This window comes from Volvox carteri, assembly GCF_000143455.1.
Source record: "Volvox carteri f. nagariensis unplaced genomic scaffold VOLCAscaffold_5, whole genome shotgun sequence".
NCBI lineage: Eukaryota > Viridiplantae > Chlorophyta > Chlorophyceae > Chlamydomonadales > Volvocaceae > Volvox > Volvox carteri.
The window spans coordinates 2449038-2474120 of NW_003307548.1; the positions used below are offsets into that span (position 1 = coordinate 2449038).

The following is a 25083-nucleotide window of genomic DNA, read 5'->3' on the forward strand; positions in this document are numbered from 1 at the left end:
CGTCCATCTGGGAATACCAGGAGAAGCTCTCACACAGGACACTAGCTTGCGCGGTACTGCAGTTATCGTATTTTGACTATGATTCCATTCTTTGACGTAGGCTCCGCGACGCTGCTGCTATCAGCCTCTGGGCTTAGTGCGCATCCCAGGTAGCTATCTTTGTATACATGAACATCTCAGCTACCGTTCTCGACCCGGATAAGGGTGACAGCTTGTCATTTATAGGCCAGGGTCTCCTTAGCATTGGCCAAGTGCCCGAACTTCACCGCTTGACAGGCCTTCGGAGGCTGTGCCTCCATGGCAATAACATAACGCGCATCGATGGTGTACAGGGTCTAACAAACCTGGTGGAACTGAACCTTTCGTCTAACGCTGTCAGCAGCTTAGACCCTGGGTCGCTGCGCTGCCTCACCCGCCTGACGTTGCTCAACCTGGCAAGCAACCGCCTCCAGGCCGTGCAGGGCTTGGACGGGCTCGCTAATCTCGAGCAGCTGAACCTCTCCTACAACTACATCACTAGTATCGCCGGGTTGACAGCGCTGCAGGGCCCGCAGTGCAAACTGCGACAGCTCAACCTGAAGCACAACCAGCTACACAACCTGCAGGCGTTCTCAGTTCTAGTAGGATGTATTAGCTTGCGCTCGCTCCAGGTAGTGGGAAACCCGGTATGCCAGCTGCCCAACTACATGCAGGCGCTGGCTACGGTGCTCGCGCACGTGACGCAATTAGACTCCGTCAGCAGTGCCGATGCGCTCGCCGCCCCATACGACGTGCAGGCAGCCCAGCAGTATGCTGCCGTTCGGCTGCAGAGCTTTGAGCCTGTCCCACCGGTGCAGCCAGCACCGGCACCTTCCGCACCGCCCCCTCTGGTGCAGGTTCAACAGCGGACCCGGCCGACAGCGCATCCCACCCAGTCTCCCGACTGGCAGGCAAAGCCACCGGTTGACACAGTAGGCAGATACGACAATAGTTTGCAGCAACTCCGGCCGGGGACGCAGCAATATCAACAACAGCCCGCAAGTCCGCCTCGGGTTGGCCCATATTCTCAGACACATCCGCCGGGGCCAACGACAGCGCCACAGAACCTCCAATTCGCACTGTCGGTGGAGCGTAGCAGCGTGGTGCCTGCGGCTACGTCATCGCTCCTTCAGATTCATTCACGTGCTCCCGGGAATCGGCAGCTGCGGCACCCAGGAGGCGTGGGAGGAGGCACTTCAGGCACGCTGTCGGAGGTCCATGAGGAAGAACAGCTGCTGCAGCAGGGGGATCGCGACGGATCGAGGACAACAGTAGATGTCTTGCCTGCGCCCGACCAGCTCCAGACGCTTGCTTCAGTTCGTCAGCAGTCATCGCAGCCGCAGCAGCGTGTGGTGAAGGTTTTGCATTCGGACGCAGCCGCGCAGACCTCGGAGTACACACCGCTGGTGCGCCGGCTGCAGGTGGAGGCTGTGGAGATGCGCCAGCAGCTCAGCAAGCTGGCGGGTAAGGAGGGCTGTAAAGACAAGTACAGCGCGAACAGGTGCTGAAAGGATTATTGAATACACCAGACAACCATCATTTGCGTCATGACAGTGCATTTGCTCTTTGGATGAGCTATGCCTGCCGAAGGAAAGAAAGGATTAATCCACCATGGCAGGTATCGGCGAACTTACCGACGCGACCCGCCTTAGTGCTTCATAGCACGAGCGAGTGACGGAGTCCATGCGTCCATGCCTTATCCAGGAAGCAAGCGAGCGCTCCGCCCCGGAAAACTGTGACGATCATACTAACACAATTTTCACGTAAGGCGCACCGTTTTCCCCCATCCCGCACCTGACCTGCTTCCCAGACGAGCTTGAGCGGCGAAACGCGGCGGAGGAGTCCCTGCGGGCGGCCATGCAGGAAGCTATTACGGCGGCCCAGGAGGATGCACATCGCAGGGTGGAGGACGGCTTCCGGGAAGCATCGTTCGCGGTGTCAAAGGCGCTGTAGGTGATAGACCGCGGCCTTTCGAGCCACGAGGGAGAGTGAGTCATGTGATGGGACCTGTGCTTCGGTTCCTATGAGGGTCACAACGTGGATGCGACCGGTTGCAACCTGTAGTACTAGCTTCAACTATAGGGAAAGGAAGGCCCCATCCCACGTTCTTAACTGTGAATAAGAAGATTAGCCGCCTCGATCGCCGTTTGTGAAAGGTTTCGTCAGGCTCAGGATAAGTCATGACGGCGTTCGCGCACCTAGTTTTCTACTTCACAATACTGCTTACACCATCAATGGGCCTAACTTGATACATGCAGCGTGCATGTTGCCTTAATGCAACCCATAGTAGTCACCTCAACGTACCGTCGCGCATTCCCTTGAACACTGCACCCGGCAGGCAGGAGCTTGAGTCGGCGCGTCATGCCGCCGCCGAATCACAGCAACGCATTGCGGGGCACCTGCGCGGAGAGGAGGAGCAGCGGGTGCGCTGTGTCGGGCTGGAGAAGGACGTGGCCAGGTAAGGGCGGCGGTGCGACCAGAGCGGTGAAGCACGTGGTAGCGCAGTACCCACATTGCCAGGCAACATGGATTCAAAAAGACAATTAGGGAGCCCTCATGGTGCTAAGTCATGTCGCGTCGTGAACGGCAGTTCCATAACCTCTGATTGTGGCTCATCGTGCACCATGCACCATCCATATCAGGCGCCCTTCATGCATTTAAACGCCTTTTGGATCCTGGGACAGCGGAACGTCGTTGCCTTCGCCATCGCGCGTATGCCAAAGGAAATCTAAACTTTATTGCATGGTTAGCAGTATCTTTTCGAGTAGGATGCCAGGTTGGGTTGTATAAGAGCATAACTGAATATCGGTCTTTGTCGACTTGGAGCACAACTGTTGCCCCAGGCTCCGAGAGGAACTTCAACGCCTAAACCAGCAGTTGCTTGGTCAGCAACAAGCGGCCGCTGCCGCATTGGACGACGAGCGTCGGAGAGCCGCAGCCGCCGAAGCAGCGGCGCGAGAGCAGCTGGCGACAGCGCAGGCAGCGGCAGCTGATTTGCCCGTGCTCCGGGCCGCTATGGCGGCGGCAGAGCAGAAGGTGGCTGGCCTGGAAGCGGCGCTGCAGCAGAGCAGCAGTGTTACGGTATCCATGACGGCCAAGATAGCGCAAACAATGGCGGACGCAAATGCGCAGGTTCGCGTCATACGTAGTACTGGATAGAGTCTGCACCACTTACAGCTGATGTAGTTCGTTTTGACAGGGCGTCGTTCTATGCGGCTGGGGACCTGGCTCTTCAAGCAGGGCGTTGCGTGCCGGGACGCGCAGCAAGAGTCCAAAAGCTCGGCGCTTGGCATGAGCACCTGCGGACAACTTCCTGACCTCCCAGTCGGCACAGGTTTTATGCCGTGTTCCGGTTACCAGCACCGTTTCCATATCCCTGTGCATTGCAACCGTCTCCTCGGATTTATCGCTCCGTAGACATTGCTAACATTCATTTATGTCGTCACAGATTGATGTGCTCAAGGCTCGTCTCTCCACTGCGGAGCAGCAGCTAGCAGAGCACCAGCGCAAGGACGTGGAAGCACGCGCCGAGATTAACACACTCACGGCCGCGCTGCAAGCGGCGCGCTTGCAGCAAGAAAAGGATCTCGAGGCGGCGGCGCGGCAGCATGAGGTGCGCAATAAGGCTATCGACCTCGCACCATATGCTCTTACCAGACAAATGCCGTGTCTTTCTGCGCAGGAAGCACTCCGAGCAGCAGTTGAGAAGGAGCGAGCCGCGGCTGAGGAACGGGGTAAAGGGGCGGCTGCGCTGCAGGTGCGTGTGTTAGGAGTGGGTGTTCGCAATGTGGTGGAGTAAGAGACGGGGCGTGGGAGAGGTCCAGCGATAACGTTGGGAATCACCTGAGATGAGGGATCAAATTGAAGAGAAACAACACTAATTGTCTATCTCGCCCATGCCATGCAAGTGTCCTTGTACCCCAGACCTCCGCGTTTCTTCTCCTCCCGCCTGTAGTAAACAGCGTCACTTTACACCACGCTGTGCGGCTTGATGCGCAGGCTCAGCAGGAACGGGCGGGGTTGCAAGAGCAGATCGCATTCCTCAAGGTGCAGCTGCAGTTTGCGCTCAAGGTGCGGATACTTGCGACACAGATCTGGGTGGCTCTGTCTACACGCAGATCCTCTGCACTTCCTGCCAAGAGCAGAGTGCCACGCCACCAAACATATTGAGCAGGTGGTGCTCTTTTCGCATTACAAGCGGAAAACCAGTTTCACAGTAAACCGGGGTGTGGAACAATTTGGGTCGTGTGTGTGTGTGTGTGTTGCACCGAGGGTTGCGTTACTCTCCCAAATTGCCCATACGAGCCGGGGGCACAAGGGCCAGCCGAAGGCTGTCTGAAATCGCTAGTTATCATAAAAACGCAGGAGGAAAACTATTATCCTACCGCTTGAAAAGAAAAATATGTCGGAATTAACTGGACTGTCCAAACTACTATGCCGTAACAGTGCGCCTGCTATTTGAGGCCCTCCTTAGCCAGATATTGTGGATAAGAGTTGTCCAACTTCAGCTGTTAATCCAACACCGGTGCACAGGAGAGCGACAAGGAGCAGCAGGCCGCGCACCAGCTACTTCGGGCGGCTCAAACGGAGGTGTCTGAGCTGCGTGCGGCCCTGCAGGTGTGCCAAGGGGCAACGGCATGTCTGCGCATTTGCGACATTAGGGGTGGTGAGGTTTGACCCTTTGTAAGCCTTGGATCTCGTTTACCAGAACTTGACATGGGTTTGAGCCAAGCGAAGGTTGTGCCTCGGGTCAAAGGGCGCTAGATTGAGCTAGGCGGGGCGCTGGCTTGCCCCTTTGGAAGCAGCTTTTCTCTAGGCTCGCACCCTGCAAGCACCCTGTCTTGCCGTTCACGTCGCAAACCTATTTAGGAGTCCCAGAACGCAAGTCACGCTGCCGTGTTAATGTGCACGAGTGGTCGTTTGCTGCGGGCAGGGAATGACCTCCCTACTTGCAAATGCTTTTGCAGGCTGCAGCGACCAAGCAACGGGAGGGTGAGGCGCTGGTAGCGGACTTGACGTCCGTGGTGCAGCAGCAGAAGGCCGCCATCCAGTCGCTGCAGCGGGAGAAGGAAGCGCTGGCGGCCAGGTTGAAGGTGATACGGTCAACGTGCTGAGGGGACGGTATAGAAGTAGCGCAGGAGGTGGCACGTGTGTTGCCCTGCTGACGATAAATTTGGTATCTCAGAACATTTTGGCTCCATCCACTAAGACTAGGGAGCGCCCACCACCCATGCAACGGATATCTTTGCATCCCGTAAAGCCACCGGGAGTACCATGCATGGAATAATGCATAAGCTCCTGTCCTATCCCTAGGAGGGACCCTAGGGGCTCCCGTGCTACTGTAGCATCGTGTTGCCCTGCTGTTTACAGGCGTGCAGCCCCGGCGCTTTCGATGCACTGGCAGCGGAGAATCTCCATCTAAAGAGGGCCGCTGCGGAGCGGGACATGTACCGGGAGCAGTTGGAAGACGCACGGCGGTGTTGGCAGGAGGCGGAGCGCCGTGTCACCGAGCTGCAGGTACATGGCGGTAACTGACAGAGGTGTGGGAGATGGCGAATAAGGGACCAGACTGTGTGGCCTGACGTATGCCATAAGCCCCTATGCAGTTCCCGCCCGGAACCCCCCTGCTTGGCCATCCCTTACCTGTGGGGCCTTCCAAGTCGCGGTTTTCCTTTCCGCTCTGCACGTCTAGTATGTATACCTACCCAGTGCCTTTAGGCTCGCATTTCTAAGAGCCTTGACACGATTTTGCAACTTCGTCCGGCAGGTGAGCTCCTCTCGCACGGCGGACGAGCTGGGTGCGCGGGTCAGGTCGGCGGAGGCTGCCCTGGCTGCAGCACGCGAGGATATCGCAAAGGCTGAGGCCCTTGCCGAGAGGTTACGGCAGGAGGTGGCGGCGCAGCAGGACATCGTCAAGGTAAAGTGGCGGGCAGTCCTGTGCATCTAATGGATAGCTGCCATCTAGGGTTATAGCTGCTTAAACTTGAGCCGTTGTGTGCCATAATATCGCACGGAAGTCCTCACATCGTAGTCATTCCCACCTCCATCTGCATACCTAGTCCGATCGCCTTCTTTCCGCACCTGTGCTGCACACCTGCCGCATCCCAGATCAAGGTGGCCATGCTGGACAGTGCAAACGACACCATCGCGTCGTTGAAGGCAGAAATCGCTGACCTGCAGGTAGGCAGTATCGAGGGTTTGACGGGGGAGAGTGGCATCGGGAGAGCGAAGGACAAGGCGGTTGAAGTGCACGCATAAGTTCGTTGTGCGTTATTGGAAGATGCGCTGTTGACATGAGCCCTCCACTGGGGGCATACCTGTAGTCCATGCCTGCACGCCCGTGCACACCATAGCACAGCAAACCCGTCCCAGAACAGGTTCTTGTGCAGCCCCTTCGTTTCACGCCCACCGTCCCTGGGCCCGCTCATTATTCTCCAGACCGTACCTTATAGGCTGCCCTCTGCTTTTTGGCCGGACAGGTAGAGGCAGATGAGGCTCGGCGGGCAGCAGAAGAAGCGGAAGCAGCATTGGCACGGGAGCAGCAACAGCACGAGCACGACGACGAGGAAAGCGACGGCGAGAAGGCGCAGCTCAGGTGCGAGGCAGCCTTATCACCAGGCAGTGTATAGAGCTTCCTCGTGATAAGAATGACGTTGTTGGACTGTGACGTTCCAGAACCGCATAGGCCCAAGGCCTCTAATGCCGTGTAGCGGGATCTCTGAGCGCCTGGCGATGGCACGCTATGGAGACTCCTTGAGCTGGGCGATCTTGCCTCTTGAGAACACGTGGCAGAGCATGGTGTCCTGTCACAAGCCCGTATGTATGCTACGGTGTCTGACCGAGAAGTCGAGCTCCTGTCCCTTGATCAGCGTCCGGCCGCTCCATACACGGGAGCGGTCTAACTTGAAGGCCCAATACCCCCGAGTTCTTTTGCCAGTAGCTACCTCTGTTGCCATCCCTTACCTCAGTGGAGCAGCTCTTCCAAGAATCTGCTCCCTTCCCGCTAATTGTCGACTGAATCTCTACGAGGGGAACGGGCGGTTCCTTGCCGGGGCTGCATTGTTGCGTTTGTAGGCAGGAGGCCCAACTAGCAGAGGCTGCTGCTGCAGCTGCTCGAGCAGAGTTAGGAGAAGCTCAATCTCGCCTGAAAGATTTCGAGGCGCTGCTGCGTACCAAGACAGAGCAAGTGGCGGAGAAGGATCGTATGCTCGCCTACGTGCAGGAAGAGGTGGACAGAGTTCAAGGTGCGAGCTGCTGGGTCAGGCTGGGTGGGAGCAGATTGGGATGGAGGGAAGCCTGTGCTCAGCCTGGACTATGAGTGTTCATGCGTTTTCGGTGCATGCATTCCGATTGCAGTCAATGTACATTTGTTGCTTGCCAAGGCGCAAGGCGCTGCATCCATAGGCCGGATGCACCAGTAGCACTGATATACGCCTTGCACATTCCATACCTTCACAGTCCTGCTTCACTTCCGCCCCAAAACCCCTTTCAGTTCTCTTCGAGAAGCGTGCACAGCAGCTTCGGGACGAACGCGACACTGCCCGTTCCGATGCCACAGCAGCGGCGGCAGCCCGCGCGACTGCAGAGTCACGGCTAGGGGAAGCAAGTGGCCGCATAGACCGCCTGATGAAGGAGCTAGACAATGCGCGTGCACAGCTGGAGGATGCAGCCATGCAGCTGGAGGATCAACGCCACGCGGCTGCAGCGGCCAGTGAGGCGGCGGCGGCACGTGGCGCGGAGGCGGCACGGCTGAGTGCACGGGTGGCGGAGGTGGAGGGTGAGATGCGGCAGTTGCTGGAGGCCGTGGAGCGGCAGAAGGCCAGTAGCGCGCACAAGATGCGGCAGCTAGCTTCGCTCCTTCAGGAGCTGTGAAGGGTGACGAGTGGATAGTTGGATGCAATATAAATTTACCCTTTTAGGAATTGGGACAAGGCAGTATCCTCAAAAATTTGTGGGCTAATGGCTGGAAACGGAATGTGGAGGTGCAGGCGGCTTTACCCTTTTCCCGAGCTGGCATGCGGAATGGGGAGGCTTGCACTGCCTCAATGCACAATACTTTGTGAGCAAGGGGCGGGATAGACACGAGAGAAGGCCGGGATAGGGTCCTTGTTGCTGGACCCGGTCCCGAGCGCCCTTTCGACTGTAGATTGGCACGAACCATCGCTGTATGTTGTGGCGATACCCATCACCTATGTTCTTTCCACACACAGGTTTATTTTGTGATGACTCGTGACCCTGCACGAAGAATGTCTGTACTTGCTGTGACGCGCGGCGGCGTCCGGGCTTACCCTGTTGCATGCGGTGCTTGCTTTGTAATGCATCCTGCGTTTGCTGGCTGGTGATGCATGAGTTAGCCCTATCGTTCCCAACTTCCTTGTTTGGAGGCCGCCTGTGACACCACTTCACAACTCCTGGAGTGGTGTTGGTGCAACGTGCACTCTTGTAAGAGCCACCGTCGACAAAAGCATGGGGCATTTACCGCACGGCGGATATACGAAAATACCTGAAGGGAGTAGTACCACCATTAACTGGCAGCCACCTCGCTGCTGCTGTTAGGCGTTGGGGACTTTTGCCGTTTGCACCTGTCCCCCGTACGGAGCTACAGTGCGTGAAGCAACACCTTTACGGTTTGCAGCAATACGATGTGGCCTTGCGTGCCATCCTATCCAACAGCGGATTATAAGGGGACGGAATGACTGCGTACGAATACACGGCTTACAGTAATGGCGAGTTTTTCAGCCGGACAACTGATGAATAACCGTGCGGTGCTTGGCAATACATAACTGCACCTGGCGTCCTGCACTCTACGATATTTCAGCAAAATTGAGAGAGGGATCTGGAGGGACGAAAATCCTACGAGCGATTGGTAAATTTCAAGCATCAACATTAGAGTACCGTATCCCCAGGATGATTTATAGCCGCATTGATATTGAAACATGCTGTTGGTTATCACTGTACAACGAGTTGCAGGGCAACAGGCCAGTTTACAGCTTTGTTGGGGTGTTACACTGTGGGCGGCTCGCCCCGAGAAAAGGAGGAGCACCGGGGGCCCTGACAGGGCCGAAACACAGCGAGGGGGCAGGCGCGCGGCTCTACGTCCGTCTGTTCCTCCGCGCGCACCTCACTCCCTCACTCACGCCAACCGGGACGATCTCCCAGCCCCTGGCTAGGCAACGCAGCGGCGCAGGAGACTGCAAACCGAACTAAGCGAGAGCCGCACGAGAGGCGCCACACCACCTCTGGGAAACCTAAACAACCTATCTGCCCCCACTACGCCTGGCCAGCCTAATCACGCGCTCTCGTCCCTCTTGACCGCCAAAACAAGAACAAAAAGAAAACACCACTGGGGGCAGGGGCTCTACTCAGGGGGCTCCACTACACACTCCAAAAAAACGAGGCAAGGGAAGACCTACCCACGTAGCAGACTCTCCTAGCAGACTCTCCTAGTCAAGGACCCCGCGCAGCCAGCAAGGCAAGAGATACACGGAGGACCACGGGCCTGAGACGCCACACCACAAAAGCCGAGACACGGTTGCACCGAGAAGACAAACACAACGCGGGCACTTGTACACTGGTCCTTCAAGGCCAGCTGCTCACCCACCACAAGTAACGCACACCTCCCGAAGGCGGCCACCACTACCTCACCGGTCCACTCACAACCGAGGCAGAAAACTGTTCCGTACGGCAGTCCCCTCCTGGGGTGGCGGGCATCCAGGCGCAGCCCAGCGTAAGACAAAGCAAAAACACCTATTGCCGCGGGGGGGATGACAAGCCAGCGCGGCGGGCCCCAAAAAAGCCCGAGAAAGGCACGGCTCACAGACGCTGCCTGCTCCCGCTTACGACACCGATATCCCTCCCCTCCTGACCCTGGCCGGCCGGGACCAGCATCACCTGCTCTCCACCTCCAAGCCACTCTCCTCCACCGCTTTCCCACCCCCTCTCCACTCTCACAAGCCACCTACGCCTCCTCTACTCTGGTACCAGACAGCTTTGTTCTTTGCAGCATACCAGAGCACATGACGCTGTAGCTTTGGCCCTTACATCATATCTGGAGGTTCTGATCTATGTGGTCACCGTATAACATTATGCAAGCGTCAATAGCGCCATCGCACAGCCTATAATAACGCGATCATTAAGCAGTGTGCCAATCTATCTTCCGCGATAGGGAGATAAAGCCCCGCTGTAACCCCCCTCGAGCCCCTTGGGCCAAAATGTAGTTGGCCCATGCGATTTCGTCGCGTCCAGTTGCACAAGTCCTCGTGTTGCAGCCTCATGGACAGCCAAGGGCAGACGTTCCAAGGTTTATCGACTGTCCCTGCAGTCGCATGTGCCAGTCCATTAGGCCTCGCCGTCCTCTGAGCACCGTCCTCGGGACTTTTCACCACGCACCAGACACGGTTAGAACAGAAGCAGAGAAGCAAGGTACGTCAATTATCTCCTCCTGTAGATGCAAATCGCTCGTTTCGCTCGTCACACCATAGAACAAGTGCGCGAACACAAATCTGCCGAAGGGTTACTTTGCCCCCAGCCCTCAAGCGTATTTTTTGTCCATGACGAGCTGGTCGAAAACCGACCACGTCCCTACGCTTCGGCAGGGGCCGCTTCACGCGATATCGGAAAACAAAACTAACCACAATTTCCCTTTGGTCGCTGTTTTGACTGGCTAATTGCCATTACTTGTCTCATCTGGGTGATTGTCTAGTTTGTAGATTAGTCTCTAGTGCAGTGCACGGCCCGCTGGCCCGCTGGCTCTACTCTTCGTGAGTCTGGAGCCCACTGTAACCACACACACACACACACACACACACACACACACACACACACACACACACACACACACACACACACACACACACACACACACACACACACACACACACACACAATTTGACACCGGTTGACAATAGCTACAAACGACCCTCACGGTTGATACTGTGTAACCAACGGAGCCTGGCCTCTTCCGCAACGTAACTACTCGGTAAGCTGGCCACCAGAGCCACGTCGCCAAAGTGAGTCGCCACACATCATCGAACAATTCCGAAGCGACATCCACAGCTATTATCGGCATTCGCACTCCGTCGTGCTTCGCCTGAACAGACGAACGTGGATGTGCGGGCTCTAGCAGGCTCTAGCGTAGCCTGATCAGGCGAGTAACGCACTGAGCACGCATTCTCTCGCAGCACCTGAATGGCCTCCTCCACCCACTTCCAGAACAAGAATGCTCTTCCAACGTCGCCCAACGAAACGCACTGCACCAAAACTTCGACGTCTCTCGCTGCGACAGGCTGCATCGGACAATTTTTTGTAAGCGGTGTTTCAATCATAAGGTACAGCTATCCAGTTGGGGTGCGGGTTGGCCAGTCCATTATCAGTTAACATGGCAACACATGGCAATACAGTTGAGCCACCTGATGACGGGGTAGCGCAGGCGGTCTGCTGTGTATAAAGCACTAATCTTCGCAAACACTACTAGCGCTATGCGTACGCAGGTTTATCTACGAATGATATCAGCGTGGATCCTAACAGATTACGAGTGCTGACCGCACCCAAACAATGTACTGGCCCTCAAGAGATATCAGGGCAACCCGCGTACCATGGCCCCGACAGCACCAGGCAATAACGGCTGCGGGGGTTGTGTCAGAACCCAATGTACCACCCAGCTAGAGTTCAATCCGCAAGGGAGCGTTGCGCGTCTGACTGTCTTGCCAGAGGAGTACCCATCAGATGGGAAGCAACTAGGAGTGCGGATGCCGAAGTACAAGCACTGGATGGGGCTGCCCTTTTCGGGAGCCGCAGCCGTCATGTGGCCAACATATGCTAAGATTTTCATTCCTCGTTTAGCACATCGTAAGCTAATGCAGTTTCGTTTATGTTGCTGGGCTTTGGAGGCAAACAGAGCACGAAGGGGCAAGTACCATGTCCCCAGGGGGCAACGGGTTTGCCGCTGTTGTGGTACTAATAGCCGAATCGAGGATGAAAAGCACGTGTTATTGGAATGCCCAGCCTATAGTGATATTCGTGCTGAAGAGGGATTCGATCATCAACAGAGCATGTTGGAGGCCATGAAACGGGAACCAGTACGTCTGGCGAGGATGTTGGAACGTATGTGGGCTCACCGAAACTCAGTTACCCCCTTTGGACGCTAGTCTAGGCTAATGGTGCGGTCTTTCCTGTTCTCCGTGGCTTTTAGGCGTATAGATATTGGCTTTGGGCCCTCGGCTCGTATGGGTAGTTTTACAGGTATGCGGTCACGCACCCCCAACCATGTAACACACACACACACACACACAATCCGCCATAGTGGTTTAGGACAAGACCGGTCCAGCACACACAACTCAAAGGCCGCTTACAACTCGCAGTACCAGGTCGTGATGATGAGGACCCACTGAATGGGGAGCGAGTGGGAGCGGCTTGGCTAGGTCCGCCATGAAGCCTTCCCCGCAAATTTGAGACCCCCCGACACATCGCCCGCTCCTGGAGGACCTAGCCTAGCGAATGGGAACCTTGGAGGATTGAGCAGCAGGACGGCTGGTCGTAGTAGCACGGCACGGCCATCTGAGTGACAACCGAGGTTACCTTGTTTGCCACCATCGCGCCTTCGCGCAATCGCTGTTTCCCCGTCCCTGTCTTTGAAACATTTCCATACATCATTAAACCCAGCCCAACCTACTGTGGGAAAATGTGGTAGCGTTTGTTTCTTTTTTCTTTTCCCAACAATGTTCCTCATATACAGGCTTCCATGTTCAGGCGCCACGGAGAAGGCATGGATAACAAATGTGAGGAACGGGTTACAACACGCGAGGCACGGGTTATGAGCAGGTCGTGCGCGGACAAGCGACGCCTGCTTCCGAAGCGCGTTTAATGCAAACAGTACATATTGCCTGAAAACATTTACATAACTTTATCGCTATCGCCAAAGCTTGAGGCAGAAAAGGAGGCGATTAGTACCGGATAGTATCGGCGGAAAGTTTGGCCAGGTAGGTGTTCATGACATGCTCAGATTGCACCTTGTATGTGCTGTAGGTAATTAATCGTTGACAGATCCTGTTCTTGGTGATGCGTAAATAATGACCTTTCCATGCATATCACGGCACGTTGCCTTAAAGTGAAATAGCACAGTTCCTTCTTGGAGTCAGATTGATAGTCCATGCTATTACAATTACTTACATCTGTTTCTCGTTATAGCGTGCGAAACATTACTCCGGGAGTTGTGCTTGGCCTTGCGGAGCGAATAACCAGGCCAGCCCTCCCATTCCCCGCGAGCCTTTGCAGATCAATATTCACCTCTCCGGTGTTGCAAATGCCGACGGTCGGGGTTAACCGTGATAAGCTGTTCGAGAAGCTGGGAAAGGCTTACAGTAAGTGTTGGCGGCGGCAAGCCCACGAATAGGCAGGATTAAAGGCGCCAGAATAGCGGTTTCAAATTTCCTATCAGCACAGTGCAATCTGCCTTAGATCTCTGGAACGCCTTTCTTGATGACTGCAGCCGATGAAGAGTTCGACCAGCTCTGCTTCGAGTACGGGATTGAGCTTGATGACGTGGTAAAGTTACCTATGTTTAGGAAGACAAGTATCTACTACTGGGTCGGGCATCGTCTCTGCAAAAAACCCATTCGTGCCTGGTAGGGGCTGTAAGGGAAATGCAACTGCCATGCATCTTACCATCGCTGTCAGCGTCTGTGAGCCTTGGCTGGGCTAAATGTGTAGCGGGGCCCTGGGTGGTAAAGCAGCGGTGGCAAGCGCGTGCACTCTGATGACACGTCCACTTGTACGCCAGACTCTGTGGTGTATCTCTGAATGCATGAATAACTCTGCCCGTGCATTGTTTGCACGCGTACACCGACAGACTTCAGAAAAGGAAATGCTCCGAAAGGAGCTTGCCAGTACGGTTGCCAAAGGGGCGGACAGCAAGCTGGCAGCGGAGGCGGCAGCGGCCAGCGAGGAGGTCATTTATAAGATTGATATCCCAGCCAACCGCTATGACATGCTTTGCGTCGAGGTACGCTTGGGTGGCCCTTGTTCGGTTGTAACGGAGGACACTACTTGGGCACATGGTCACAGGAAGGAAGGCTGGTAGCTCGTTGTGCCCATGCATATCTCCAACGCATAGGCAGGTGAAGGGGGTGGTGGCAATGTGCGGAGGAAAGGGGAGGTTTCGCAGCGAGGTCGGTTGGTGCGGACCAACTTGGCAACATGGGTTAAGGTGCAGAGAAGGCACAACGCACGTCCTCATCCGCTGGATGACGTCCAACGACACGGCACGTCGGGCGTTAGGCATATCGCCTAACAGTAATACTGCACGCCGTGTGCGTCAGGCCTAATAGGAATGCCAGCGCTGTGCCTGCTGACCAGTGCTGCCCGCGTCGAGATGCCCTGAGACGGTGGCTGGGGGTCGACCTAGGCCATGGTGGCGCACGTTGTAGTCGCATCGGCGGTGGCTGGGGCCTCCCAGGGATGCTCAAGGAAAAAACCAAAAATGGCACCGATTACAAACCGCTTGAGCGACAACTTGACCTGCTGAGGGACCGGCCCCCCACCACAAGCCGCACCGCGCCATCCGCAGCTACCACTACCGCGCTGACAACCTGCACTACATCCTTAGGTGACAAGTTAGGGGACCTACACGGACCATGTGACAAACTTTATCGCATGGTACGAGATGTACCGCATGCATGCGCGCGCACAGAAGGATGCAGCACCATCTACATGGACACCGTGCTCCTATCTGGCAATGAGGCCATCTCCGCAACCCCCCTCCGGGGATCGTGCGTGGGTGAATGAATTTTTTTTGTTGAGCAGTGGCAGTGGGCTAGGGTCTAGCACCAGCTCGTTACCTTGGCGGTTCCGCTGGGGCGTTTTGCCGTGCGGGCCGTGGGCCCCGTGGCCATATTGGCAATAATACGAGGCTTGGTAACCCTGGGTCCCCTGATGTAACTGCTTATGCTGGGATCGGAAGCTGTATTGAGGTACAACTTCATGGTTAGGTGGCGATGGGAGTATATCCGCACCACCCGCAGTTTGATTGACGGTCCTTTTGCGTCCAGGGCATCGCGCGGGCCTTGAACATATTCCGTGGCACACAAGCGGCCCCCCAGTACCGCCTGGCAGACATGGCGACAGGTGAGGGGGGTGGGGTCCACATGGGGGGCATACCACCTACACGAATCTGATCTTTCTTTTCCCCTGGAGGCCCCGAAATCCGAACCCTCCCTTGACCTATACCTACGGGTCCTGCGAGACCTGCCGCTGAGCACCACCAGGATGCTCTATGTGGCTGTTGCCGCAGTACCGGAAAAATACCGCGGCCGACTGTCTGCCGTTGTCTGGGACATTTGCGTTTGGTCGAGCCTGCATCAAAATTTTGAGGAGCTGTTTTGCGCGGGAGGGACTCGTAATGCCTTCACTTGAACGCGTGTGTTCATCATAGCGGTTGTCAGCTTATATAACATGACATGCTGTTCTCATCCTGGGGTACCTCCGCAGCGCCGACGCCGCGCAGAGCCTGCTCGCGAACACGGTCATCGACCGCTTGCATGTGCACAAGGCTAATTGTGGCCACTATTTGGTGCTCTGATGGAGGTCACATACTTCCCACCGCAGCAGTCTCAACCAACTCCTCCTGTCTGTTTCCTGTCTGTGTCACAGTGGCTCCACTCAGCGTCTCCCACTTGCATAGTGAGAGGCGCTGGTCGCGTGTGTGCCGCTCCTCTGAACTCGCACCCGACACCCGCATCCCCAGGCAAGCAGCCCCTGCAGATGGTGGTTAAGCCGGAGACGGCCTTGGTCCGGCCGTTCGTGGTATGCGCGGTGCTGCGAGGCGTCCAGTTCGACGCTGCCCGCTACAATTCCTTCATCGACCTGCAGGCGAGTGGAAGGGACCCAACCGATCTAACAACGCCACTTTACCAACCTATTAGAGGGGCAGGGGATAGTGGCAGGGAGACGAGCCGCCAGCGGTAGCCACAGCTGGGAGCGAGTGCTACCGGAAAGGCTGTTTCGGCTGGAATGAAAGGTTGCTGCTTATTGATCACTACGCCGCGGGGTCTATTTGATGCTGCTTGGGATACCTTCTGTGGCTGGTGGCGCCGTCAAGTATGCGAGAGCCGATTTCATTCTCATAGCGCCGGCGTCCCTAGGGCTGGCAGGCAGCGAACGTTTTCTGATGAGCGCGGGCCATCTGGGGTTTACTGTGCATTAGTGGTGAGTCGCTTGTTGTGTGGTGCGTATGGCCTTGCTGCGCATGAGATCCGCGCGAGGCCTTGAGGTCACGCAGGTGCTAGTTACTGGGGGCTGGAGATGCCATTCTGGGGTTTTGCGTGCCATAAGAGTCATCAAGGGGTCCCTCCTGTGTCACACTTCCTGAACGCCCTACAGGACAAGCTGCATCAGAACCTGTGCCGACAGCGCACCTTGGTGGCTATTGGTACGCACGACCTGTCCACGATTCAGGTTAGACGAGGAGGCGGACAAGGGCGGAGGTGATGATGCGGGACTGACGGTTAATTTGTGGGGGGCCCGCCCGGGGGTGACTAAGTGGTGCTGCGTCCAGTTGCTAGTTGTGGGGGAGGGTGCAGAGCGGATGGCGCAGCAATTAGCATCAGGTACATGGCATTGGTAATTGGGCGGTAGGTGAACGCTTTGTTTGTGCGTTTGTGTCCGTTCCCTCTGACGTATGCCGCCCGTATCGAGGTGGCTGATTAGCTTGCCAGATGTTGACCGCGGTGCGGTGTGTGTGTGTGTGTTGTGTGTGTGTTGGGGGGTTGGGGCAGCGAAGGCAGAAACGGAGTGGCGCACGTTGTAGTCGCATCGGCGGTGGCTGGGGCCTCCCAGGGATGCTCAAGGAAAAAACCAAAAATGGCACCGATTACAAACCTCTTGAGCGACAACTCGACCTGCTGAGGGACCCGGCCCCCCACCACAAGCCGCACCGCGCCATCCGCAGCTACCACTACCCCGCAGACAATCTGCACTACATCCTTAGGTGACTTAGGATGTCTTCACTGAAGTGGAGCCATCTGTGGCCTCCTCCCCTGTGCAGCGCGTGCATGAATGCGAGATGTTCTGCAGGCGAACGAATGCACTATGATTATGTCACGTGCATGGGCTGATCGCGTTGCTGTTTCCCGTCCTATGCACGCACATGGAACTCTGCACGCACGACGTGTAGGTGCCTCACAGCCAACACTGCAGCATATTGCTCGATTGAGCGAGAGCTATATTTTGGTGGCTAATTAGTCACTGTCTCAGCACTACTGCATGGCCATGAGTCGCGACAGTGCTGAGTGCCGTAGGGGCCGTTCACGTACGAAGCCCTACCGCCCGAGGAAATCAAGTTCATCCCCCTCAAGCAAACGCGCGAATTTAATGCCAAGGAGCTCATGCAGGTGGGGTTGGAAAACCAGTATGAGCTGAAGCAATGGATGGCGTGTACTTGATGGTGCTGAGCGACGAGGCTCGGGCACAGTGAGATGGTGTGCTTCTGTGCACTTGACATGTGAGGAAAAAGAAATACAGGGAGGTTATGTTGAAAAAAAGGGTGAAACTGCCCGTCCACAATTGGTCGAATGGTCTGACAAATCTGTCGAATGGCAATCATAAAAATGGCGGAAGTGCAGGGGCCACGTAATGCTGTGTGAGGTAGCCAAGTGTGTGCGAGTGTGTCAGTATTGGTAGCAATCTCGGGAGGCCATGTGGTTACCTGCGAATTAATGGGCGCTCGCTGCGGGCCATGACTAGGGACCGAAAACAGTAAAAAGCAAAGGATTTCCGTGGGAAAGGATAGCCTTATGGCTAGGCAGGGGGTTGCGTTGCCAATAGCGCACTGTCCGTACACTGTCGGTAATGCTCCGGGTGCTTATCCTTGTGTTTACCTTCCCTCATCACCTTTTTCCCCCCGAAATGTTCCGCCTGGTGGTGCTGAAATCGCACCCACGCGTCGTCATGCACTACGTGCAGTACTACCTGGACAATGACCAGAAGCTCAAGAAGTTCGTGCCCATCATCCAGTCCTCCGTCGTGTACCCCGTACTGTACGACGCAAACCGTGTGGTGCTCTCCCTGCCGCCCATCATCAACGGAGCACATTCCGCGGTGGGTCCGGCTCATCAACCCCTGAAGGCCGGAAAGCGGAACTGCGCCATTAGGGGATTTTGTTGAATACGCGAACAGTTGATGGACAGTTGTCAATGTGCTTGGTCATCCGGGGTTTTCGTTTTAGATATAATAGGGCGCGGAGGGGATTCGTACGCCTGAGGGCCCGGACACAGGCACTAGGTTTACTAATGCAGTGCAACCAACGCAGCCGGTCTCCGCATTGAGTGGCATTGAATGTACGATTTTCCCGCTCTTGCGCACCAATGCGAAGACACCGTTTGTTCATGCAAGGAACCGCAACCCCCCCTGCCACTGTCTGCGCACCCAGCTGGCATTCGGCTCCTTTCCCGCATCCTGCTCACCTTCCTTCCACACCCCACACTCCCCCTCAACACACATGGTGGGCCCCTTCCCAATGTTGCTTAATCACTCAACACCATAATGCTGTTCTGTCACCTCGACACCTATTACTGGCTCCCAGATCACCCTGGACACCCGGGACGTCTTCATTGAGTGTACCGCCACCGACCTGACCAAGGCCAAAATTGTGCTGAACACGGTTGTCACCATGTTTGCGGAGTACGCCTCCACGCCCTTTGAGGTGGAGCCCGTGGAGGTCGTGGATGTGCTGGGCAACAAGACATGTGGGTTGGGCCAGGAGTAAAGTACGGGTGGTGGAACGAACGGAGGCCTTTCAGCGTCACTGCGGGGGGGAGGGAGGTGGTGGAGAGGGGGGCCTGCAGCAAAGCAGGTGTCGCGCGTCGTGCTGCTGCTGCGATAGGCTGAGCTCCGCTTGAGGTGCTGACAGTTGCTCGCGATAGGCCCAACGCGCCCACCCATCTTCAGCAGCTGGATTTCACCGCCCATGGCCGCAATGCAGTGTACCCGGACCTGTCTTACCGATCGCTTACATTGACCACGGACTACGTGAACAGCCTGCTTGGGCTGCAGCTGCCCGGTGAGGAGATCGTCAAGTTGCTGACGAAAATGCAGGTAGAGGAGGGTAATGGGGGCTGCTGCATGGTGTTCGGTTGGGGTCTTCCTCCCCCTTCTCTCCCTTAACCCCCTCTTCACCTCTGCCGTCTTGTTCCTCAACTCCCCCCGGGCCCCCCACCTGACTGACTGACTGACTGACTGACTGACTGACTGACTGGCTGGCTGGCTGGCTGATTAATAACATAACTGACGACATCAATACAACGGTACAGCTGGCGTCCTGGCTTGTTGGCTTACCAACCTCGTCCGTCACCGTGTCTCGTGTGCTCACATGGCTCAGGTCCCTCACGGCACGTGATCCCGGTTCTGCTCCGCCAGGTAGCAGCGGAGCTGGGAGATGGGAAGGAGCTGACCGTGCGTGTGCCTCCGACCCGCTCGGATATCCTGCACGCGTGCGACGTGGCGGAGGACGTGGCGATTGCGCACGGCTACAATAATATCCCCAAGCGGGTGGGTGGGTGCAGCGAGGGAAGTAGATGGAGCAGTTGGGCAACCTTCCTTGCTTGCTGTGTGCTTCAACAAGCTGGGCCGCGAGGAGGAAGTGCTGAGGATGGCAAACGAGCAGCTTTACGGAAGGAAGGAGTCCAACAGCAAAGTGGTGGCAATTTATGAATTACGTGATGACCGGAAACATGATGCCAGGGCAAGCTAAAATTGGCAGCGCTGTAGTTGCAAAAGGCAGCGGTCAGCCAGGGCCAACTACAGACTATGAAATGGTCTTTATAGTCCCAACTGACTCAAATCGCTTCGCGCCTAACAGCACATATTGCCAGCCCTAGCCAGTGAACAAAGCCAGGGGGCCATGCAGCAACAGCGGTACGATGCCGTCGAGGGAACATGTTGCCCGGCATGAGGAACCCGTCTCGTGAGTGCAGAATGTCGATATATTTGTACGCAAAGAAGTGAAAAGGCCAATGCAGCAGCAGCGGGAGTTTAGAAGGTAATGTATTGGGATCAGGCGAGCGTGGGAGGGCAGGGGTTATAAAATAACGGTACCGGTGCACGTCCTTAGTAGTAGAAGCAAAGAAAAAGAAAGTGTAAGGAAGGAGGAGCAAGAAGGTTCGGCGGCGTCGGCGTGCTAAGAGGCAAGGGACATCGGCGGTGTCTGGGGCCTCCCAGGGATGCTCAAGGAAAAAACCAAAAATGGCACCGATTACAAACCTCTTGAGCGACAACTCGACCTGCTGAGGGACCCGGCCCCCCACCATAAGCCGCACCGCGCCATCCGCAGCAGCTGCTCCGCCAAGAACCTGGGCACAACCTGCGCTTAGGTGACTTAGGATGTCCACTGAAGTGGAGTGATCTGTGGCCTCCTCCTGCAGCGCGTGCATGAATGCGCGATGTACGGCATGCACTTGGCCGTGTGCGCACATAGCAGTTGCAGCACCATCTGTGCATGGGCCGGGCGCGCTGATGTTTCCTTGTCCAGCACATGGGGCTCTGCCCGACATGTGCAATACGCGATGGCGTGCAGACGCGGCTGCGCCGTGATGCTGCAGGACTGGGCGTAGGAGGTACTGGGATGATGGGGTATCTTCACAACCTGCCACAGCACTTTCGCATCGCCTTGGCCGTCCTTGGTGAACACAAAGGTGTGGGGGCGCTGCTCCTGTGGCTATCTGGCTGTCTGACTGGCTCCTCTCGGTGATGTGTTGTGATGCTCAGGGAAAATACTAAAATGGCACCGATCACCTTGCCATAAGGGAACAGTATATCCTGCTGAGGGACGCAAGCCCGTTGCTCGCTGCCGAGAAGAAGAAGAAGAAGGGCCCCAGTTGATTGATCTCCATCCTGTGGTGAACGACTGCAGCCTCCGTACTGAAGTATTCCTGTGGTTACCTCTGGCTGGCTTTCAACCAGGGGTCACGTTTCGCTGTAGTTGTACACGTTCACGGAACGCAACGCTAACAGGATTTGCGTCTCCTCCTGGTGCTGCACCCGGTGCAACAACGGGCAGAAGGGCACACGGGCCTGTGGACCGAGAATCCTTGTCCCCTTGGTGAAAATAGTTGTTATCTCTTCGTACCGCATTCCTCAACCATCTTGACTGTGTGGAGGACCGAGTTTCCGATTTAGAGTGTCGCTGTGGAGTGGTGGTAAGGTACTCCTTTTGAGTGAGGCCAACGTTTGTGGATTCCTCTCCATTACACAGAACAGATATCCGGCATCTCCTATGATTTTCCATGGCTTCCGGTTCGATTTGTGCTGCCCGTGTTCCTGTGTGTCTTGTTTTCGCAGATACCCCCAACTGCCACCCAGGGCCGGGAGCTTCCTCTCAACCAGCTCACAGAGTTGTTGCGGGCAGAGGTAGCCATGGCGGGATTTACCGAGGTTTTAACTTGGTGGGTGGGTGGTAGCGGGCGGATAGGTTGGGGCTCCCGAAAGGTAAAGCGAACCTAGACGTCAGTAGATCGCTAGCGCGAAATCCTGGAAATTTAAATATCCGTGTTACCTACCAGTCGGGTCTGGGTAGGGGTGGGTGTGACAGGTGGGCTGGAGCATGTAGAGCAACGGGCGCGTACGTTGAGTGAGCGCATGTGGTAGACAAGGCTATGATATGGTAGGCGGCCGTCTACGTCCTCCCCACCTTCCAACGCATCCTTCCCGCCGGCTTCCGGAATTGCAACGAAGAGCTGGGCTTTGGTGCCGCATGCGTTTCATTAGGACAGGCGAGACCGCATTGACAGCTCTCCTCCCCATCCATACTCGTGCCATATGGGATCGCTGGCAGGGCGCTGGTGTCCCGCGCGGAAAACTTTGAAAACATGCGGCGGCCTGACGACGGCTGCACAGCGGTTGAGATTGGCAACCCCGCGACAGCGGAGTTTGAGGTGGGTGGCTTTGCTGTGGTGCAGGGGGTTGGGTGGGTGGCCGACTCCGTCTGGTGGCGCAGAGCGGCCTAGTGCGCAACTCACGAGGCCTCCCTATTAGCCCTTTCCCCTATTTTTGCCGGCTGAACCATCCCTGTTGTGTTTCAAATGCGAACACAAGGTTGATTCGCTCCATCACTTTCCCTTTGACTCTGACCTAACTTTGTTCCTGCTGTTCCTCCTCCTGCACCAGGTCTGCCGCTCCAGCCTGCTCAGCTCGGCACTGAAGACCCTGGCGGCGAATAAAGACAACGCGCTGCCCATCAAACTGTTCGAGGTCAGCGACGCCATCATGCTGGACGAGTCACGATCGGTAAGAGGTTCATGTAGTCGTGGTTTACCGAACAGGAGAAAGCCCACCCGCACCGCCACGTTTCCTACCACTGGGACAAGCTCTGATCCGCACATGGCCAGACATCTGCTCCATGTCCGCGATCACTGTTCGGTGGCGTCAGCTTTGCCCATCCATGGTTTACAAGTTACAAGCCCCGCACAAGTGCGGGGCCGTCCGTAAAAGCCAGGATCCCCATGGGCATTTAATCGTTGTCATTATCGTGGCACTGAGTGAGGACGTCGGATTGAGGGAGCATCGCGCCTTGCAGAGCAGATGCATCTTGCGTTTTTTGGTGCTTGAAGCTCATGTTCCGACCATTTCGAGCGTCCCATGCGCCTTGCTGTTTGTGGAAGCCCACTTGGTGCTGAGATTTGAGATGCCGCCCGACTTAACGCGCGTACCCATAGGTGGGCGCTCGCAACGAGCGGCGGCTAGTTGCCGTGTACTGTGCCAAGGAGAGCGGCTTCGAGATTATCCACGGGTTGCTCAATCGGGTGATGGACGTGCTTGGCGTGCCGTATAAGGGTAAGGGACGGGTGTAAGAGCGAGCGAGGACAGTTAAGTCGTTTGAAATGGAGCCACATGGTGTTCCGTAGGCAGGACAGGGGCACCGCAGTAGCTGGCGCGCCATTGGCACTGGTCATAATCGGCATGGGCCGCTCGGCCTCTTGTGACGTCTTCGAACAGTGTCTGCCTGGCAGGGACATCTGCCGCGAGTGAGCACATCGCAGCATGCACAGACAGGGCCCTGGCCTTGCAGTGTCGTCCCTGGCGCGTGTGGTTTCTTTTCTTCACTGCCTTTCCGAGTCCAGCATATGAGACGCTGGGCCGCATCCTTACACCTGTGCTCCATAACCAAACCCCGCACCCAGAGGACCCAGTCTCCGCCGGGGCGCCTGTGACGTACCACTGGTCCCCCTCCGCGGACCCAGCTTTGTTCCCCGGGCGGCAGGCGGCCATCTTCACGGGGAAAGACGCACAAGTGGGCGTGTTCGGTATCGTGCATCCCGAGGTATGATAGCGGTGCCGCACATGCCCGCTTACGTTTCCCTCATTACGTTACAGGAATTTGCTGTTGTCTTAAGGGAGCCGTTGCTCTGATGTTGGCATGTGTCCTAAGTCTGATGTCGGCATATTCGGTGGGCGGTTGCATGTGTGGATGTTAGCTGTAGGCTTGTAGTGAACGCCAACTTTGTTTGCACAAGGTTCTCACGAGGTTAAGAGATGAGCGGTTGTGCGGTCCACCACTCCCCAACATAGGTGCTGGCCGCCTTTGATGTACCATATCCGGTGTCCGCCCTGGAGCTCAACCTCGAACCCTTCGTCTTCAACCAATTTTATGAAAGCCTTCTGGAGCCCCTCAGCGTGTGAGGGACATGATGGGCATCGGAGCAAGTAGTGTAGAAAGGAGCATTCAAGGCGCAAGCATTCCAGGCGGGGGGTCCATGCAACGATGCGGCATGGCAAGGGGCCAGGCACCAACGCAGGTAGCGCAGGTGATGCGCTGTTGTTTAGGGTTATGGCACAAATATTTCATGGCTGCTTTGACACAGGACTAGTTTCCTTGCATGAGTAGTTGCTATCGTATGCGTGGTTACCGGTGTGCCGAGTATTGCCCTGGCATAGGGTAATAATCAGCTTCTAAAATTCAGAAGCTCATCGTGGGCCATTTACAATACCCAGCACATCGGTAAGGTAGAATAGGTGGATATTTGGGGGTGTTTGGGAGAAATGTAGGTGCCATCCGACGTTAAGAAGCGTGTATAGGATGGTGTGTAAAAATTAAGCAGCCACACAAGACTGGTCTACCTGCTAACGGTATATGCCTTCAGGCACATGCCCCTACTTTCTTTCAATAGCGAGAGTACAGATGCGATGTTGAAACCAACAATAACAACGAACATGGTGAAATATGATGGCATGTGTCCTACCGGAACGTGATGTGTCCAATCCTATGTATAATTCTTACTAGTATCATGCTTCTTGAAACAATGACAGCAGCCCCAAACATCACAGAAACCTGGTTTGGTTTTACCTGTTTTTCAAGGCATTCATTTGGACTTAGGTCACGTTCAATAGGTGGAAATCCGGCCATGCATTAATGCATCTACTGCCGTACGGACAGATCACTATCTTATCACACACGCATGAACGCTAAAATGCACAGCATCATCGCTGACATTGTGTTGCGTTAACCACGGCAACCATTAATCTGGTATGCTACAACCTACGGCCTTAAAAATTAACGGCATTTAAACGAAATTACCACTCACGCTGCATGTTTCTGTCAACCCCGGAAGTAACACATTTCCAAACGCCAGGACATCGCAACCGTAACTACTACCACATGTACATTCCATGTACTTGTACTTCCTCTTTCGCGAAGTCGCGAGTAAACACCGACTTAATGTAAGGAACGTATATGAGATGGCATGGTTATATAGTGAATGAATTCGTTCGGTCTCTTCAGACCATCAGTTTCATAAACCTTAAACGCATTACGCTTGAGTCATCACTACATCGCAATATGTACGGAAGGCAGATTGTAGTACGGGCGAAGAGGCAGGGTCGAATAAATGCGCAGGTAAGCGTGCAAACAATCGGATAATTGTTTAAAAATCCATCTAGGCAGAGACCTATTTCTCGGAACCATTGGTATGGTTCAGCCAGCCCAGCACTTGATGAGCTCCACTGTGTCAGGCTTGCAGGGTACCAGCGGCCGCACAAGCCATGAAGGTGCTGTGCGACCATCAAAGACCCTTGAAAACCTAA

The 25083-nt window shown here is 55.8% G+C and overlaps 2 protein-coding genes across 2 annotated transcripts; both read left to right on the forward strand.

Annotated features, from left to right (window-relative positions):
* Nucleotides 1-167: 167 nt before the first annotated feature.
* On the forward strand, nucleotides 168-7890 carry VOLCADRAFT_56822 (uncharacterized protein; the record flags this gene model as incomplete). The annotated part of the gene is made up of 15 exons (XM_002947112.1): nucleotides 168-1482; nucleotides 1829-1967; nucleotides 2357-2476; nucleotides 2862-3150; nucleotides 3467-3631; nucleotides 3701-3775; nucleotides 4018-4089; nucleotides 4552-4635; nucleotides 4986-5111; nucleotides 5389-5535; nucleotides 5786-5935; nucleotides 6127-6198; nucleotides 6498-6613; nucleotides 7093-7262; nucleotides 7511-7890. The coding sequence occupies 15 exons, from the start codon at nucleotides 168-170 to the stop codon at nucleotides 7888-7890; spliced, it is 3420 nt and encodes a 1139-aa protein (XP_002947158.1).
* Nucleotides 7891-13180: 5290 nt separating this feature from the next.
* On the forward strand, nucleotides 13181-25083 carry VOLCADRAFT_120443 (uncharacterized protein; the record flags this gene model as incomplete). Its single annotated transcript, XM_002947113.1, has 19 exons — nucleotides 13181-13376; nucleotides 13505-13560; nucleotides 13865-14017; nucleotides 15063-15138; nucleotides 15758-15882; nucleotides 16393-16467; nucleotides 17310-17402; nucleotides 17974-18108; nucleotides 18440-18511; nucleotides 18593-18755; nucleotides 18992-19104; nucleotides 19426-19557; nucleotides 21346-21449; nucleotides 21839-21938; nucleotides 22171-22290; nucleotides 22719-22836; nucleotides 23184-23323; nucleotides 23572-23678; nucleotides 25020-25083. Exons 1-19 carry the CDS (start codon nucleotides 13319-13321, stop codon nucleotides 25081-25083), a joined length of 2004 nt encoding a protein of 667 aa, XP_002947159.1. The 5' UTR covers nucleotides 13181-13318.